The sequence below is a fragment of the Hippoglossus hippoglossus genome, chromosome 7 (assembly GCF_009819705.1).
Source record: "Hippoglossus hippoglossus isolate fHipHip1 chromosome 7, fHipHip1.pri, whole genome shotgun sequence".
In the NCBI taxonomy this organism is placed as follows: Eukaryota; Metazoa; Chordata; class Actinopteri; order Pleuronectiformes; family Pleuronectidae; genus Hippoglossus; species Hippoglossus hippoglossus.
The window spans coordinates 23,367,212-23,384,035 of NC_047157.1; the positions used below are offsets into that span (position 1 = coordinate 23,367,212).

Consider the following 16,824-nt stretch of genomic DNA (forward strand, 5'->3'; position numbering starts at 1 on the left):
GGTTAACCTGTTACCATGGAGACAGGCCCGCCAATGAAAATTCAGCAGACGGTTGCGATGTTGACTGCAAGCTTTTTGTTTTAAGGGGTGACCTATTTTTTTTTTCTCCTTCCTCCCCCCCACCCCCCTTACTCAGACGCAGACCCCCACTACACATGAGCACGTGCACACAGACATTCATACAGATGGAAAAGAAAAACATGGGAAGGCCACACACACACACACACACAAAGGTTGTAAGGTTGCACACAAAAGAAACAGCCTCAGATCTTACATAACACATGAAAATATATATTAAAATGACACACTTTAAAGATCTTTTCTCATTTAATCCTAAGAATAGAAGTATAGAGGTTTTTCTTTCCTTTCATAGGACTGAACGAATATCGAGAGGCAGCTTTTCAGATCAGAAGAAAAGGTTTAAATTAGAAAGAAAGTCTTTCTGTAGTCGACGGCAAAGTGAACTCTGCGGAATTCTGCCTCCTCTCCGTTTTTAATAACTATGAGATAAAGCGAGCGTTTGTTTTTTTAAAGTGCCACTTTATTACAAAAGTATAAACTTGACTGACATTTCATGAATAGTAATCTTGATATAAAACATTACAATCTTTTGCACTTAGCACTTAATTACACGCTGTTGGAGTACAAGACCCTGTAGTCTGAATAGCAAACACACAACATTAGCTGCCACATTTAACTTAGCTGGGTTTTCCAAAAACAAAAAAATAAAAAACCAAAACAGAAACACTCCGGAGCTTCGTGGCTTCAAAAAACAACAAACAGAAATACACTGAAATTTTTACATTTGCAGCTGTTTTGCAGTTTGTGTCACAAGATAAGTCATTCCAAAACACAAGTAAAACGTAATAGAAAAAGATAGATTTCTTGACACTGATGATATATTTATTATTCTTTCTCTTTTGTAATGTACATACACGTTGCATCAACATACAGTATAATCACATTGTTTTCTGGGGGATATTTGGTCAAATGAACTCGTCGTTTATACCCTCCAGGATTTTTGGGATGTACATTTTTTTTTCCGTGTGTGTGTCTCATCCTCACGGTGAAGCTTTGCCTCGCAGCGAAAACCTTTTGGCTTCACACTTTTGTCAATATCTGCAATATTCTTTTAATTTTTTTTTTCAACACTGATAACAGAGAGGAGAGAGAGGGTCCGTCGATGGAGTGATGACGAGACGCTTTTGCTAATACACATCAGTTCTACTGTAGCTTTTTCCGAGCTGCACTATGGTGAAACCCAGAGCAGATTCATATGAGCACAGGGCGAGGGGACGATGAAGATGGACGGTCCACAGGTATGAGGACTGAGCGGAGGGGAGGGTTGGTGGGTGTTGAGTGGACTGTCTCCATGTTTAGGACTCCAGCAGTGCGCTTTAGTCTTGTTTCATCTGTACTGTTTGTGTGTGTGTGTGTGTGTGTGTGTGTCTGTGTGTGTGTTGCGTTCGCAGGAGGAGAGAAAGTCAACCCTCCTCTCTGCTGCACAGAGTCCCGCCGAGCCAAAGACTTCCTTCATCTAACTGGCTTTGTGCTCTACAGAGAAATAAAGCAACACGCTAAAGAAAATGAACAACCAACGACAATAGAAAATAAAAAACATTCATATAGAGGTACCACATGACAGTGCTTTGATTTTTTGTTAGGGTTTTTTTAAAACATTTTTCAGCATGCAACTTGTAGCAGGCAAAGTGCAGAAACAGGATCGACAAAGTAAAACACTTCATTTACAGACGGCAGTGGAGAAAGTGTTCAGTCCACGTTGGAGGAAACAAAACATGAGGGAAGTATCTGGTTGTTTCTTTTAAAACATGAAAATGGTCTAAATTAGTTGAAGCCTTTAGGAGAAATGCAAAATGTGTGCAATTTTTTTTTCTTATAATACTCTTATAATTGTTTCTCTTGGTCCCTGAGCTTTCAAGTATTTTTTTGATTAGTAATTCATTCCATTATATCGTTTAAATTCCATCCTGAACCACATCTTGACCAACTACAGGGAATCCCTGTGCAGGAAGTGCTACCAAACGATTTCACTCAACGCTGTGCCATTTCCCAAAATAAAAGTCCTGCTCGGACCAGATAAGTGATTATTTTTACCCGCGAGAATTGAGGAAGAATTTAGGCTTTTTACTTTATTGTGCTTTGCACATATGTCTCAGTGAAATACAAGTGCTACTGTTACCAACAGATTGCTCTGCGATGGTCTTGTGCTCATTTATTATTCACTACCTTTGGATTCCTTATAAGGTTTATAGACTGGACTTTGTATTCAGCCCAGGTCATAACAGGTCGACATTACTGCCCCGAGGCCTCTGGAGCCTGTGAAAGGCCTGAAGTTATGACTTGAATGTAAACAGTATGTGTGGGGGAGCATGACAGGGGCTCAGCCGTCACTCCGCGTGGTGTTCGCTCAGCTCCTTGTGTTGGAAGGATAGGGGGGGGGTGGGGGTCACAGTGCAGCTGCCGCCTCAGAGCCCCGTTACATACATCTCCATGCCGTCGTTGAAGGTGAAAATGGTGGTGGTGCTGGAGGTGGCGGAGCCCTGCTTCAGGTCGCCGATGCTCTCGTACAGGTTCTCCCCCGGCAGCAGCAGGGCTTTGGCAGGCAGGTGCTGTAACTTGGGGGTCTGCTGCGTGGGCGGCGGTGGAGGGGGCTGCTGCTGCTGCAAGGGCTGCTGGGCTTTCTTCCTCCTCGGCCGCAGGGTGGCGCACGTGTTGGGGGGTCGCTCTCGCTTCCAGCCACCTCCACCTTCCATGTGCTCATAGGACGGGTCGTACTCCTCGGTCCCGATGGACTCATAGCAGTGGTCGTCGAGGGGCCCTCCGATGGCTTTGCCCTCCAGAGGGGCCCAGGTCTGGGGTTTGACCACGACACTAAACCCCCCATCCCGATCACCACGACCTAAGGTCCGGAAGCCGGGATTGGCTGGAGGAGACCCCGGCACGGCTCTCTTCTTCTTTCCTGTTTTGCAAACCTTGGAGTACATCTCAGCCACCTGCAGTCAGACAACATTACGGAGATTATGGACTGTGAAAAGGACTTTGAATGAATAGTTCAACATTTCAGGGAAAACACTATTAACTGTCTTGCTGAGAGTTTGATGAGAGACCTGACTTTCCATCATATATCTCTCCATCATGGAGCTGCAGATGTTTAGTTTAACATAAAGAGCAAAGTGTAGTAGTTAGATTTTGTGAGCTTTGTACAGAGCCAGGCTTGCTTTTTGCCCTTTCTCTGCTAAGCTAAGCTAATCATCCGCTGGCTTCATATTTCAATTGACAGACAGGAGAGTGGTGTGAATCTTCTCATCCAATATCTAAGTATATTTTCCCAAAACACTGAATTATTCCTTTAACCTCTTCACTCCCAATGATCCAACGATTTCACATGTACAAATCTGTGCATCGAAGCATTGTTTGAATCCACAACTATTGATTTAATTTCCAGTAAAGATAAAATGTTTTTAAAGATGAAAAACAACTTCAAGATAATTTCCAATGAAATGTGTATAGATGAAGAACCAGAAATCCAGAAATTTACATTTGATCTTATTCAGGCAACATATAAACACTGAAATATTTAATATCGCCCCAGTTTGTTCCTCTCAATACATAAATGGTATGAACGCCATGTTTTGTTTGACTATAACATTTTAGAAACAAACAATAATAGAAACAAATGATAAAACTTCAGTTTGGTTCTAGTCGCATAAAAAGAACATATAAGAGGAGTAACATTGCTCTGTAAATAAAAATGGATGACGCTTCTGCTTCAGCCAAAATCTGAATATGATCACTACCATCTAGACAATTTGGAGCCAGAGTTTGTGCCGTGGTGATCGGGGGTTGGAGCCTCGTTAGCGACGTTTCACCAACGCACACACTCGACCAATCGTGAGTCAGACTCAGCTGTCAATCTTTTCACTGTGTTTTTAGAGCGTAACTAAACTTACCAAAAAAATTTACTCTTGAACAAACAGCAATGTGATAACTGCTTAAAATGTAAAATACCATCTTTGAGGCAAAAAAAACTATTTTTACGTGTAGTTTTACTTTTTATTGATGTCCCATCATATAACATGGAGGAGGTGGGTTTTATGACCTATACTGCGGGGGTCATGTCGTCCATTTTTATTTACAGTATTGTCACTTAAGCTGTGGCTTAACTCTGGGACTTCAAAACTGGTGTTTTATCCAACATTAAAAAAACGATTTAATTATAAATTTAACTGGTGACATCGGGAACATGGAGCTTCAAGAAAATAATGTAATAAAACAACAGACAGGTTGATGCACAGACTGAAGCGTCCTCGCTCACCGCGGCAGCAGACGGTTGTAAATTCTCCAGCGTCTGAGCCCCCAACGGGCCCAGGGCTTTATTCTGCAGCAGGAGCAACTCCTCTTCCTCGGGAGGCTTCCAGATGTACTGCTCGCCGTTTCCCATAAACATCACTTCCTGTCAACAGAAGAACAAATTACATCTGGGGCAGCGCCGGTCACGTGTTCATGCGTGACACCAGGCTGACAAATGAGCAAATAAAAGCTGCATTTTTCAAAATACACCTAACGGGGCTGATAGGAAACAAATGATCTGCTTTACATGCAGAGGCGCTGTAGCACGGAGCTGGTGTCAGACGTGTACTGCATGGACTTCATACAGTATTCAATACAGTTTCCCTGGAAGGTGGAGCTACCAGCATGTGCTTGTATTCTGGATGACTCAATTTCAACATGTTGCGTCATCCACAAGAAAGTCAGTGGCGAGCAGCCCTGCGAGCAGACGGTGGTACACATGTAAGCCTGTGAACTGCGCGTGTTGCTGAAGTCGGGTCACAGCAGCCGGCGCGACCCCGCTGACCTCACACGGGGCAGCAAATAGTCTCCCACTGTCACCTGGAGGGGAGCACGGAGCCTTGCAACCACAGCAAACTCAGGCAGCCTGCCTCCGCCCCTGCTGCTGCGAACATGCGGAGGAGGTGACAGTGCCGAGAGGAGAAACACCGCGCTATCACCAACGGCTCGTCGACAAATAAACAACGCTCGCTGCCTGGGCTTCCAAGGAATTTCTGCAGACGCGCACACATCACAACACCGCGCATGATGTAGCGGGTGCAAGGAAAACATTGGCATGGATACACCAGATCGTCTGCAGCATCAACAGGAAATGTGACAGAAACACTCAGAATCCTGCTCCGTGTACCACAACTACAAACTCTGTGTATTCATGTTACACTGTCGAGACTTTTTACTCATGTCCTGAGAAACCTGAGGAACCAGCAACAACCAGAACAGAACCATTCACACCTGATGGGTCAATCATACTGTCACTCTTCACAAGTGTCTCAATTCAGGTGCTGCATCCTTCAGAGGCGACAATTTAAGATTACGATTACGTCACAAGAACTAGACCGTCCACATTCCAAGAATCCTTCAAATACGTCCTTTCATCCCAGAGAAACGAAGGCTCCAACGGGTGGATCCATCCCAGGACATTACAACTGTCTCATCCAACCTCAGCTCTGTTGTTAAGCGACGAACTTGTGACACCGATCACAAAAAGCCTCCATAGATCAGACCCTCTCCTTTCGGGTTCAGCCTTTGAGATTCCTCCAAAAGGATGCAGTCGCCGAATTGAGACACAGCCATGAACTCAGTCTCCTTCTGCTTCCTGTGATTTCATCTCAGACCTCGGGAGAACCACTTGGAACTGAGCGTTTAACTTCCTCTCCCCCTGCAGCCATCATTCCTCAATCCCTTCAACTAATATAAGTGACCACTGAGGTGTTGCTGTCAGAGCTTATTGCAAAGGAAATGTGAAGCTGGAAGCTTTTTTATTTTATGAGTCAAGGTCACCAACATTATGTGTGAACACCGGACCTCATTTCCACAACAGGGGTTTTAATTCTGTGGGAATCAGATAATTGGTAACATGTTAATTACATGTTAATTACACGTTAATAACATGTTTTGGGGACATCCGGGTGGATCCATGGTAGCCTGAGGATTTCCTTAGCTACAGATAAGCCAGGCTAACTCTATCCTGCTACTTTCATTCCATTAATTCTTCGTTTGTTTGTTAGCAGGTTTACGCAAAACCTGCTTAACAGATAAAACAAAATAAACCAAATTAAGATACAACATAATGAATATGAGACACCATCAGTTAAAACAAACAAATTACTCTGAATGGGAAACATTGAACTTGACCAACCTTTGGGAATGATGGGACGCTGAAGGCCTCCACGTTTCTGCGGGGCAACTTTGTGCTGTGAGGGTGTGGCGGAGGAGGGGCGGGATGTGACGGTGGGGCGTGTCGCGGAGGCGGCACCGGCGGCTCAGCCATATCTGTCCCACTGTCCCTCTTTTGGGGCGCCTTGTCTGCCTTCCTCAGCTTCCTGACGCAGGCGTACTCGGCCGCCTCTGGAGGGTGAGGCGGCGTCATGACCTGGGTCTCGGGTTCAGGCAGCCCTCCTTCCACGTCGCCGTCCGGGTCTGGGGGCGCAGGGGTGTTGGCGGGAACGGCCGGAGGGGCCGGAGTGTCCGTCTGTCCGGCCCTGCCTACCATGGCGTAGAGGGCATCGTCAGTACGTGTGGCGGAAGAGCGACGGCCCACCTCTGAGTAAGTGTGCTCTCCGTCTTCTCCAGTCCCAGAAGGGATCTGGGGAAGCTGCCTGCCTTGAGAACGAAGGTCAGAGTTAGACCAGCGGCCGGGCAGCAGCCGCAGGAAGTCCATGCTGGCTGGGCGGCTCTTTTTAGCCGCCTCTGCAAGCCACAGACAGGCTGCCGTTAAAGTCCTAACCATGACCTTCGTAAAGCAGGATTCACGTTAACTCCTCTCGGACTGGACAGTCTGGAAATCTGTCACTGGTCAGAGAAAACCTGGAGCTGACAGTAACAGGGAGCTGACGGAGACGGCTGAAGAGACGCTTCATCCAACTTGGCTTGGTTCCTCTGCAATGGAAGCAGGACAAGTCTGAAGCAGGACATATGCTTCTATTCCTCCAAACCCTCGCAGGCTTCTGTCCCCGTGCCCACAAACGCAGTTCCCTGTTGACTGTCATTGATGGAGCTCCAGGATTTGTCTTGGCTCTGTGATTTTTCTCTTTGAGCGATATGTGCTCAGAAATCCCGACCGAACAGTCCAATGGAAGACGGCTGAGGTGTAAATGTAACGTGAATCCTGTTTCAGGGTCAACTTCTCCTCTATAACGCCCTTGAACTCAACTCCCGAGGATTTAGTGTGAATTTAGGATCGGATGGTACGATGTTAGTGAGGAGGAAGTGTGCACAGTGGCACTTATCAGGGGTTGGTAATGGTGTTTTTCTAAATCAGAACAAGCCACAGTTAAATGTATTGGTGGTTAATGGTTCCATTTATTGCTTTTAATTATAACGCTATTCGGAGCTGCAGAGAAAAACTCATTTTTGCCATTTCACACAATTTGGTGGAAACCTTGTATCTCCGCTGTTTCCTATTTAACATGTTTCCAAATGAGCACAAAGACTAAATGTTCTTCACGCAGAAGATTCCTCTAATGTCTCGTTCGACGACGATGTTTAGCTGCAGTGAACGTGATGTCGGGAGGTTTTCAGCTCGAGCTCGGTTCACTGAGAACACAGGTCAGGATTTGTATGTGAAAGATTCACTCACTTTTGCCATTGCAGTTCATCTTGTTCATCTCTGTGTCAGATTTACTGATGGAGCGCAGCTTGGACTGTCTGAGTATACCCTGGTGACGCACACACACAGACACAAAGCCATTTAAACAATAATTAAGACAGAGGAGGTGACTGATATTGTTCCCTGGTGAATTGAGTGCGTTGTCTGATACCCACCATGTCCATGAGACGGTGTTTTCCACCTTCGCCGGGGACATTGTGTGTCTTCCCCTTCCTGTGGTAAACACAAGCGCTCTGTCACACAGATGGACACTTACGACACTGATGCACTTGTGTGTTTGTTTGTGCAGAGTTTGCGTCTGACTCACTGTCTGTGTGTGGCTGAGTCATTTTATCAGTGTGCGCATGTGAGACGGACATTAAGAGTACATCTGCATATGTGCCAGTGGGGGAGAGTAACTAAGTACATTTACTCAAGTACCATTTTGAAATAAGGGCCTTTTGTCAATTTGAATTATTATTGTCAATAATAACATTTTACTGCAGAACGGGTACTTTTAATTAAGATACATTTTTTTGTGAATTATTTGTTCTTTTACTTTACTAGTAATATTTTGAATGGAGGACCTTTACTTGTAGAGTATTGTACTTAACTAATAGTTCTACGTACTTCTTTCACCAGTGGTGTTTGCATAAATACTCTTAGTACTCTCTATGAGTCCTGTGTGTGTGTGTGTGTGTGTGTGTGTGTGTGTGTGTGTGTGTGTGTGTGTGTGTGTGTGTGTGTGTGTGTGTGTGTGTGTGTGTGTGTGTGTGTGTGTGTGTGTGTGTGTGTGTCATGCCCAGTGACTGCTCTCACCTCTGGCAGCCCACGCAGAGCACCACGATGAGGATGGTAACAACAAAGGCTGAGGCAGCAGCGATAGCACCCAGCAGCAGGACCTTGCCGTAGGGAGGAGCCGTGAAGTTCAGCCCGTCCTGCATGGAGGCCATGTGGGAGCGCTGACGCTCACTTGCTCTCACACACACACACTCTCACACCCTTACACTCATGCACGCAGGGAAGTGCCACGGTCTCACTGGGATCTGCAGCAAGAAGGCACAGAGCGGTGCTTAATTACAAAATGATCTGACCTTTACAAAACATTAAGTGGGTTAACACAGCTGTGGAACCAGAAGTAAAACATTCACGGCGCAAGCGGCAGGAGGAAAAGCAGCCAGTTTGAAAGAGAGACGTGAGAATTCCCATCCAGCTCTGAGGCAGTGGAGTGAACAGACATTACGCCTCAGGCATGTGCCTCTGCTTTACCTTGTTTGAGGGATTACTGAGCTTTGTGTGGCACACTTACAGGGCACACAACAGCTACCTGCTCACTAACAAAGATTTTCTACGTCTTCACAGCATAAACATGGGCTGAAAGAAAAAATCCTCATTGAACAAATTCTAGCTGAAATAACCCAGAAAAATATAAATATCTGAATGTTTTCCTGAGAATCTGCTGATCTGTTTCTGAAAGCTATGATATAGATATTTGATAAATGGGTAAATGCAAGTTTTCCATGTTTCTTATGCACATATTGAGGAGGTACAGTGAGTCACAGCAGAGCGGAACGTGCCAGCAGGCAGAGTAAACCCGAAACTCTGAAGGAGACGAGTTTGTGGAAACACACAGACACATCTTCCTCTCCACTACTTGCTGGCTGCCAGACACTTTCACACTTGGCACTGTAATAATGTGTTTCAAATAAACAATACAAAAAAAATAATACACAGATATAACAAAAGACAAAAAACAAGCCGGCTCTAATCTCTGACAAACCGTGCCATCTGTCCACTGTCACAATGTGCCTCCATGTGTTTGTGTGTGTCGCTCGTCCATCTGAACAACAAGAGTGTCAGACTGCAGGAAGCAGAGCGTCTGTCTGTGTGTGTGTTTGTCCAAATGTCTCTCGTGTAGTGAATCTATTACATTTACAGCCACTGATTTTCCTTCCAAGACAAAACATTTAAATCTGGATGTTTTCTGTAGTTTTTGTGTATCGGCCTCATCCTCGCTCGTGATCAAATCTGACACTTTAAACGACGCGTGCATTCCAGATGTTCTCCATTCAGACAGAACTTAATCTTCACGTCTGAATTACTTCAACAATTTGTCTGTAGTCTGGTGAGCAGTGTGTCTGAAGCCAACATGTCTGAAGCAGCCTAAATTTAGATTTGAGCATTGTGATGTTAGTGAGGCTTAATAAAGACACGAGCTCTTCTTCACTCATCCCTCTTCATCTTCACTGAGTTCGGACGCTTTAATGTAAAATCCCAGGACTGCAAAATAAAATTACACTTAACATCTGGACACAAGCGCGTTGCTCTGGATCCTGACTTCACCCGTTGCTTGATTTTGACAGTTATTGTGAGTTCATGTGGCGTCGGAAATAATCAGAAAAATGAATTTCTAACACTTTCTCAACTCGGACAGTTTGTGAAAATAGTTGAGAAGTTGCTGACATAATCACATATTACACAATTATATGTTTCAGCTCTAAATAGAAGCTTTTTGTGAACTTTTCAACTGTTACACTTTTTGTCGCTTGCAGACTGAATGTCCATATACAGATGTTTTGTGTGATTTTAAATAATTTATATGCCTCTCGCCCCTGATCCTTTGACTTTGCACACTTCAGAGCACACGAAAACACACCGAAGTTCGAACAATGACTTCACAACTCTGAGTAATTATTATTGTCTATTCCACCCGGTCTGAAAGTGTCCATTGGGGGCTGGAGCCGGTCTGAGCTGACCCTGTGCGAGAGGTGGGGGACACCCTGGACCTGGTCACCAGTGTGCGTCGCAGCCATATTGATCATAGCATAAAATCATCTCTGGAGTCTGAACGTGAGTCAATATCAAGTTGTAAAAACACCACAATCAAGTGCTCGCGCCCCCAATTGACTAAAATCTCTTTCTAATCTACTCTTAAAATCTCACCAAGCTCCGTCTGCACAGTCGTAAACTACAGATTAGCTGATAAAGCACCAGTTTATTTATTTTAAATGTTCTAAAAGAGACTTTTTTTAACTGCTGTCTGCAAGAAACTTTGCAGGAAATTGAAAACTGTGCGTGGACGTCAGGGAGTCGTGACCAGAGAGCAACTGCTTTGTTTCCTAATTCTAATGAACCACTTATTACATCTGCCGAGGTCACAATTTCACCCCCGCCTGTTAGTTTGAAGCAGCATGGATTACAAAACAAAGAACTGAGCCAAATTTGTACCAAGCTGGGAAGGTTCGGAGCATCAGAAGAAGCCATTGAATCTGGGTGCAGATCATTGTGAGAGCATTTTTCAACATTTCCGTCAATTTCTAAAGGCAAGGCACATAAAATGTAAATGAAAATTAAAGGCATATTTCAGATTATTGGGCTTCGGTGGAGATATGCACTCAGCTAAGTGTCGTTCTAGTTAAAAAATAACCAGATTCATCAATAGTCATATTCTAATTGTGGATATCCAATATAATTGCTGTCTTTAAAGAGAGTGGTTAATAAAGTGATTACAGCAGTGAGCATGTTTGTACATCAACTCTGTCAAAACCAGTTAGTGTGTTCTGAGAGCAGACAGACAACATGTCCTACGTGATTTACAGCAACTTGCTTTTAATGCCTCTCATCCATTCACCAGGGCTTCACCTCAGCCGGCAGCTACACCAGCAGGATTTAAAGTACCTCATGCACCTATATGATGCAACCATCATTTCATTCACAGTTGCAACGGTGTAATTATATCTGTGCTGATTTGACGACGGAGCCGCGGCGTGCGGAGACGGAGAGGGGTAATGAGAGAGAAGAGAGGGGAAAGGTCTAAGTGTGGAGGAAAAGAAAGGAGAGAGGAGGGGAGGAAGAAGACGTGCGTGGGAGTCCAGTGGCAGGTGTTTGAAGACGCTGAAAGCAGATGATGAGAAGAGGCTTCCTTCCCTGCGAGTCCTTACCTCCCCACCCATTCTTCTCTGCCTCGATCCCCCTGCCTCCGCCTGCGGTGTTCAGCCAGAGTGACGCCTCAGCACTGCAGTGTAATCTCTGGCCCTCGAGCTGCCTCATCTGAGCCAACCAATTGGACGTGGTGCTCAGAGCAAGAGCAAGAAATGGCCCCTTCACCGGCTGCTCTCCACAAAAGGTCCCCCAACCACCAGCAGCACCAGCAGCACCACCACCACTCTGCCTGTGGTGCTCGCTGTGCTCGTTACCAACTCAGCACCTCATCGAATACCAGTTTTACCAGGTGTTGCCCCCGACAGTGTGTCACAGAGCAGGAGGCCGCTCACACACATGAGTGCTGAAGAATCGATCAGCTATTTGATTTGTTACCTGACTCAGATACAGGTCATTGGAAATTTTTAATATCACACATGAGTTCATATGATCTTTGTGAACTGTATCTGTGCAAAGATATCAGCACATACAGACTGTGAGGTGTGACTGAAAGCTCCAGATACTAGTAAGTACCATTGAGCTTTGATCATTTTGCGACATGAAAAGAAGGTTTTCTATTCAGTCTTTGTATGATTTTCTTGTATAGATTCACATGGAAGACCATAGCTGCAATTTCTGATTATTTTCAGTATCAATTAGTCTTTTAAAAGATATTATTTTTGAAGTTTTGCATTTATTAATGGAGCATCTTTAATGTGAAAAGTGGAAAGACAAGGGAAGACAAGCGGCTGCAAACTGGAGTTGACCCTGTAGCTGCTGCTTTGGACTTAAGCCTCTCAGTGATGTGCTGATTATTTTCTTGATCAATCAATTTATCATCCTGAAGAACCAGAGACCAGTTCAAAATGTCCGTCAGTTTCCTAAAGCACCAAACATCAAATTACTTGTTTTGTTCAACCAATTAACCAAATTATTATAAATGTTGGATTTATGGCCACATGAGACAAAGACAAGTAGCAAATCATCATACAACTGTTGCAGAAATGTAAGAAACAGGTGATTGGATAGATAGTTTGTGTCACAGTGTGTGGGAGTCTATAGTAATGATTAATTGATTAACTGATTAACTGATTAGTTGATTGGATTGTATGTTTCCAGCCTCTTGAATTTCAAATTTTATACTAAATGGAATAATTATTCTCTATGGATTTTGAACTAAATCATCACACAATACAAAACAAGAAATTTGAAGAAATCATCATGGAGTTTTGTTTTATTGATAATTGATTGATCGATCAATCGGGAAAACAACTGGATGAATGACAGATCAGCTGATCACCTGTTGACTTGGATCTAGTGTCGACAATTAAATGTTTTTTTTAAGGAAAATGCTGAGTGACACATTTAGCCATCAACATTTTATACGACAAAACAAAATACATCATTAAACAAAAACAAATACCAGTGAAATAGGCCTTTAATTTTCTCGGAACATCTGCATTCACACGTGTGTTCATTATTAATAAAACTGGAGCTGCTCGGAAACAAGCCCAGCCAGCCAGCAGCGGCCTCTCTGCCAATCTGCTCAGGTTTGGATAAACCACCTGGGAGTTCATGTGGAGCAAAAACCTCACCCTCTGTGTGACACAAATAACAGCCATGTGTGTGTGTGTGTGAGGGAGAGAGAGGGAGAGAGAGAGAGAGAGGGAGAGGGAGATGGGTGGTGGTGGTGGTAGAGGGGGGGGGGGCTGCTATTGTGTGAGAATGTGAATTAGGTCAAATGTTTGCTTGCAACAACGATTAACCATGCCCCTGTGAGGAAGAAAGCTGGAGCCTGTGCGTGGAAGAGCCTCTTGTCTTTCTCTGCTGCCTCACACACAAACAGCGGCTGACATTATTTATCCACAGAGCAAATTAAACCATCGTTACAATTGTCTATTCGTCACGTGATTCCGTTTTTTAGCTAAAGTGATGGAGCTTGGATAAAATAAAATAAAAATCAGCATCATGCTTTTTGTTTGGGGGGGGGGGGGGGAGGTGCATGTGTTAAATAAAGAAATCATTATTCATGGAGGGCTCTGGGGAGGTTGTGGATATGTGGCTGATGATGGCACCCACTCAGCAGGCATCAATCACACACACACACACACGCACACACGCACACACACACACACGCACACACGCACACACACACACACACACACACGCACACACACACACACACACACACACACACACACACACACTGCCGCGCCTCTGGGCTCTGACACCTCGAGCTGCAGTGATGCTGCTGACAACAGGTTACAAACCACGAATCAGATGAGATGCAGGGTGTGAGTTGTGGATCTTTTTAGGGGTCGCGGTAGGGGGTGTTGCCTGTGCCCGTGCAGGTGGAGGCTACAGGCGGCCACCGAGAATGAAAAAACCCTGCTCGGGCTGATGCGGTGCGTTTTAATCACGGGCTTGTTTCCTTACAAGCCTGTGGCGACTCTCCTTCTTCTCCTGTTAAAATCATCAAAGCGTTTCCGATTTCATTTCCAGATCAAAGGGAGGATGGTAAAGGATGTTGTGTCCCCGAGGTCAGCTGGCAACTTACACGACAAAGCCAGTATCCCCCCCCACCACCACCACCACCCTCCCCTATTTATGAGTGAGGAAAATGGGGGAGGCAGGAGGGGGAGGAGAGATGGGGAGGAGGGGGGGGGGGGGGGGGGGCTGCAAATGTTAACGGAAGGTCTAACGTTAATTATCTTTATGTGAAGGTATTACGCAGGAGAAACGCCTGAGTGGAGGCTCCGTGCGCCTTCCCCTCATCAAATCACAGCCAGGTTCTCTGATGAATCCCTTTCATATAAATCACATATATGATGGGAATTTTAAAAAAAAAGAAAAGAACAGGGGCTGATGCAGTGGGGCTGAGGTGGGCGCACGTGTCTGTGTGTTAGATGCATGGAAATGAAATGAGGAGAGGGGAGGAAAGGGACGAGGCAGGGGCGCGCACAAAGGAAACATGCGTGGAGCAGCATCCTGCAAGAATAAAGGATGTTTAGTGCGTGTGCGGCTTATCTGGATGTATAGGCACATATGAATGACCCCCACCCCCCCTCTCCTCTCCTCTCCTCTCCATCCCTCCCTCCCTCCAGCCCCTGTCGGTCGGGCACAAATGCGCCGCAGCCTCCGTGTACTCACTCAGCTCAGAGATTTGTGGAGGCGCAGCATCGTCCGCCCGGCTCGCTTCCTTCACTGCCACCCGCACCAGGCTCCGCTCCCCGGCTGCATCATCAATCACGGGCGATAACGTGTCTTTCTTCTCGGGCTTCACCGGGCAGGAATGCAGCATATTGCATGTGGCATCCTCCTGACCCCCGCGTTTTTTTAAAAAAGAAAACCTGTCCGCTTCTCCTCCGCCGCCTCCTCCTCCAGGGGAGACCTTGTTGCGTCTGCAGCCGCCGCCGAGGCTCCGGTGTCAGATCCAACTCCTCCACAGTCCCTCAAGCCCCCTCCATCTCCGCTCGCGTCCCCTCGGCTCAGCTACTGTGCTTCCATGTGACACGGGCAGAGCTGGAGACCCCCCAATTATCAGTCCGTCTTTTGATTCTAGCGCCATCTCTCGGAAGGGAAGGGAAGTGCGGCTCCATCGCCCTAACGAGGAGCAGGATTCATCAGCCCCAGCTACAGGCGCGTTATTCCGCCTGTGGTTCATTCCTGAGGCGGATGAGACTCATTTAGAGTCAGAGGGTCCAGATCCCAGTGAGACATGGAGACAGGACGTCCACAGAAAATAAGTCCTCACTTTCATAGTTGATATTTGAAACCAGCTTGGGATGTATTGGTATTGACTTGAAGAATTTTATTTTATTTTATTTTATCAAAGTTGTTTTTATTTTATTTTATTATTTTATTTTAACAGGTATTTTTTTTAATTTGTATTATTGTGTTATTTGTTACTTGATATTAATTTATATTTTCCTATATATTTTATTTTAATTAAATCTAACAGTTATATATATTTCTTTGGTTATTTGTGACTTGATATTAATTTAGATTAGCCTATATATTTTATTTAGTTTTATTGTATTTTATTTTATCATATCTTATTTGATTAGTGACTTTAATTGATATTTAATATTAATTATATTATATGATATAGTGTAGTATATGAATGCCACATGTAGTATGTACATATACACACAATGTTTCTTTATGTGTGTGTGTGTGTGTGTGTGTGTGTGTGTGTGTGTGTGTGTGTGTGTGTGTGTGTGTGTGTGTGTGTGTAGTAGTAGTAGTATATAGTAGGCTCATATTTAAGTAGGCCAGTAATATCTTATTCTTTTCTTTTCAAACCTTGTAACTCTCACCTCTGACGCCTGCACCTCCTCCACTAGCACCACCTACTGGTGACGGTGGATTATTGTGGAGGAACAACTACCTATCAGGGGGCAGACGACGGTGTTGCTGTATGAGGGTCAATCCGTGCCACGCGAAGAAGGAGAGGAATCACTACACATGGTCTTCTGAAGGATGGAATTGAGACCGTCCTTAAGAACAGTGACCGAATCAGACGTTTAGTCAAAAACATGTTGCTGACACGTGTTGTCTTTGCTAACAGTTGTTGTGGGTCTCAACCAAATACTTCCTGTGTACACCTGCACTCGCTTTACCCTGTATACAAGCAGGGTCACTGACAGAAGGGGTAAAAGTACACACATTCTTTACTCAAGTAGAAGTACTGATACTAAAAATGACTCAACTAAAAGTATACAAGTACAGGCTCTGAAATGTACTCCAAGTATAAAAATCTGTGCTGGCAAACTGAGACTCATATGACATTAATATAGTTCAAATATTATTTACCCTGAACCAACGAACAATTTACTAAAATAGTTAAAGCAAGAAAAGATTTGTGAGTATGTAAAACTGTCCAGGAGGAAATGTGTACGATGTATTGAATGAGGTTTTCTTCATTTGAATAAGGCCAGAGATGGAAAATCTGTTGCTCTTCTTCGTCGTCAACATTATCAACGTTATCAGTAATGTTGGCACTTTCTTCACTTTCTTCCATGTTGTTCTTGCCACGGATTCTATCTCTCCTGTCTGTTTTATCTTGATACGTCTTTCACGTCATGTTTTTGTGCTTGATATATTCACTGATAGATACAGAACAAGGAATCGTCTTCTCTTCTCGTTATTGTCCATTTAGGTTCATATCTGTCCGATGTTGGAAAGGCGCTGCTTGATGATGCAAAATAAAAAATATAAAATGG

General features: G+C 44.6%; 1 protein-coding gene across 2 annotated transcripts; it reads right to left on the reverse strand.

Moving 5' to 3' along the window:
- Window positions 1-523: 523 nt before the first annotated feature.
- On the reverse strand, window positions 524-15,125 carry si:dkey-70p6.1 (uncharacterized protein LOC570575 homolog). Of its 2 annotated transcripts, none has more exons than XM_034590876.1 (7): window positions 14,750-15,125; window positions 8,498-8,724; window positions 7,855-7,912; window positions 7,670-7,748; window positions 6,230-6,576; window positions 4,337-4,474; window positions 524-3,014 (listed from the first exon to the last, which is right to left on the reverse strand). In XM_034590876.1, the coding sequence occupies exons 2-7, from the start codon at window positions 8,629-8,631 to the stop codon at window positions 2,487-2,489; spliced, it is 1,284 nt and encodes a 427-aa protein (XP_034446767.1). In that variant the 5' UTR covers window positions 8,632-8,724; window positions 14,750-15,125; the 3' UTR covers window positions 524-2,486. The 2 variants fall into 2 exon arrangements, with proteins under 2 accessions (XP_034446767.1, XP_034446766.1); XM_034590875.1 differs by having other exon boundaries at window positions 6,230-6,693.
- Window positions 15,126-16,824: the final 1,699 nt, after the last annotated feature.

Excerpts from the sequence above, each read along its gene's own strand:
- si:dkey-70p6.1 (XM_034590875.1), bottom strand. The coding sequence starts at position 8,631 with ATGGCCTCCATGCAGGACGGGCTGAACTTCACGGCTCCTCCCTACGGC. Across the intron at positions 7,913-8,497 it reads CTCTGCGTGGGCTGCCAGAG|GAAGGGGAAGACACACAATG; the intron begins GTGAGAGCAGTC and ends TGTTTACCACAG. Across the intron at positions 6,694-7,669 it reads GATGAACTGCAATGGCAAAA|GCAGGCAGCTTCCCCAGATC; the intron begins GTGAGTGAATCT and ends TTCGTTCTCAAG.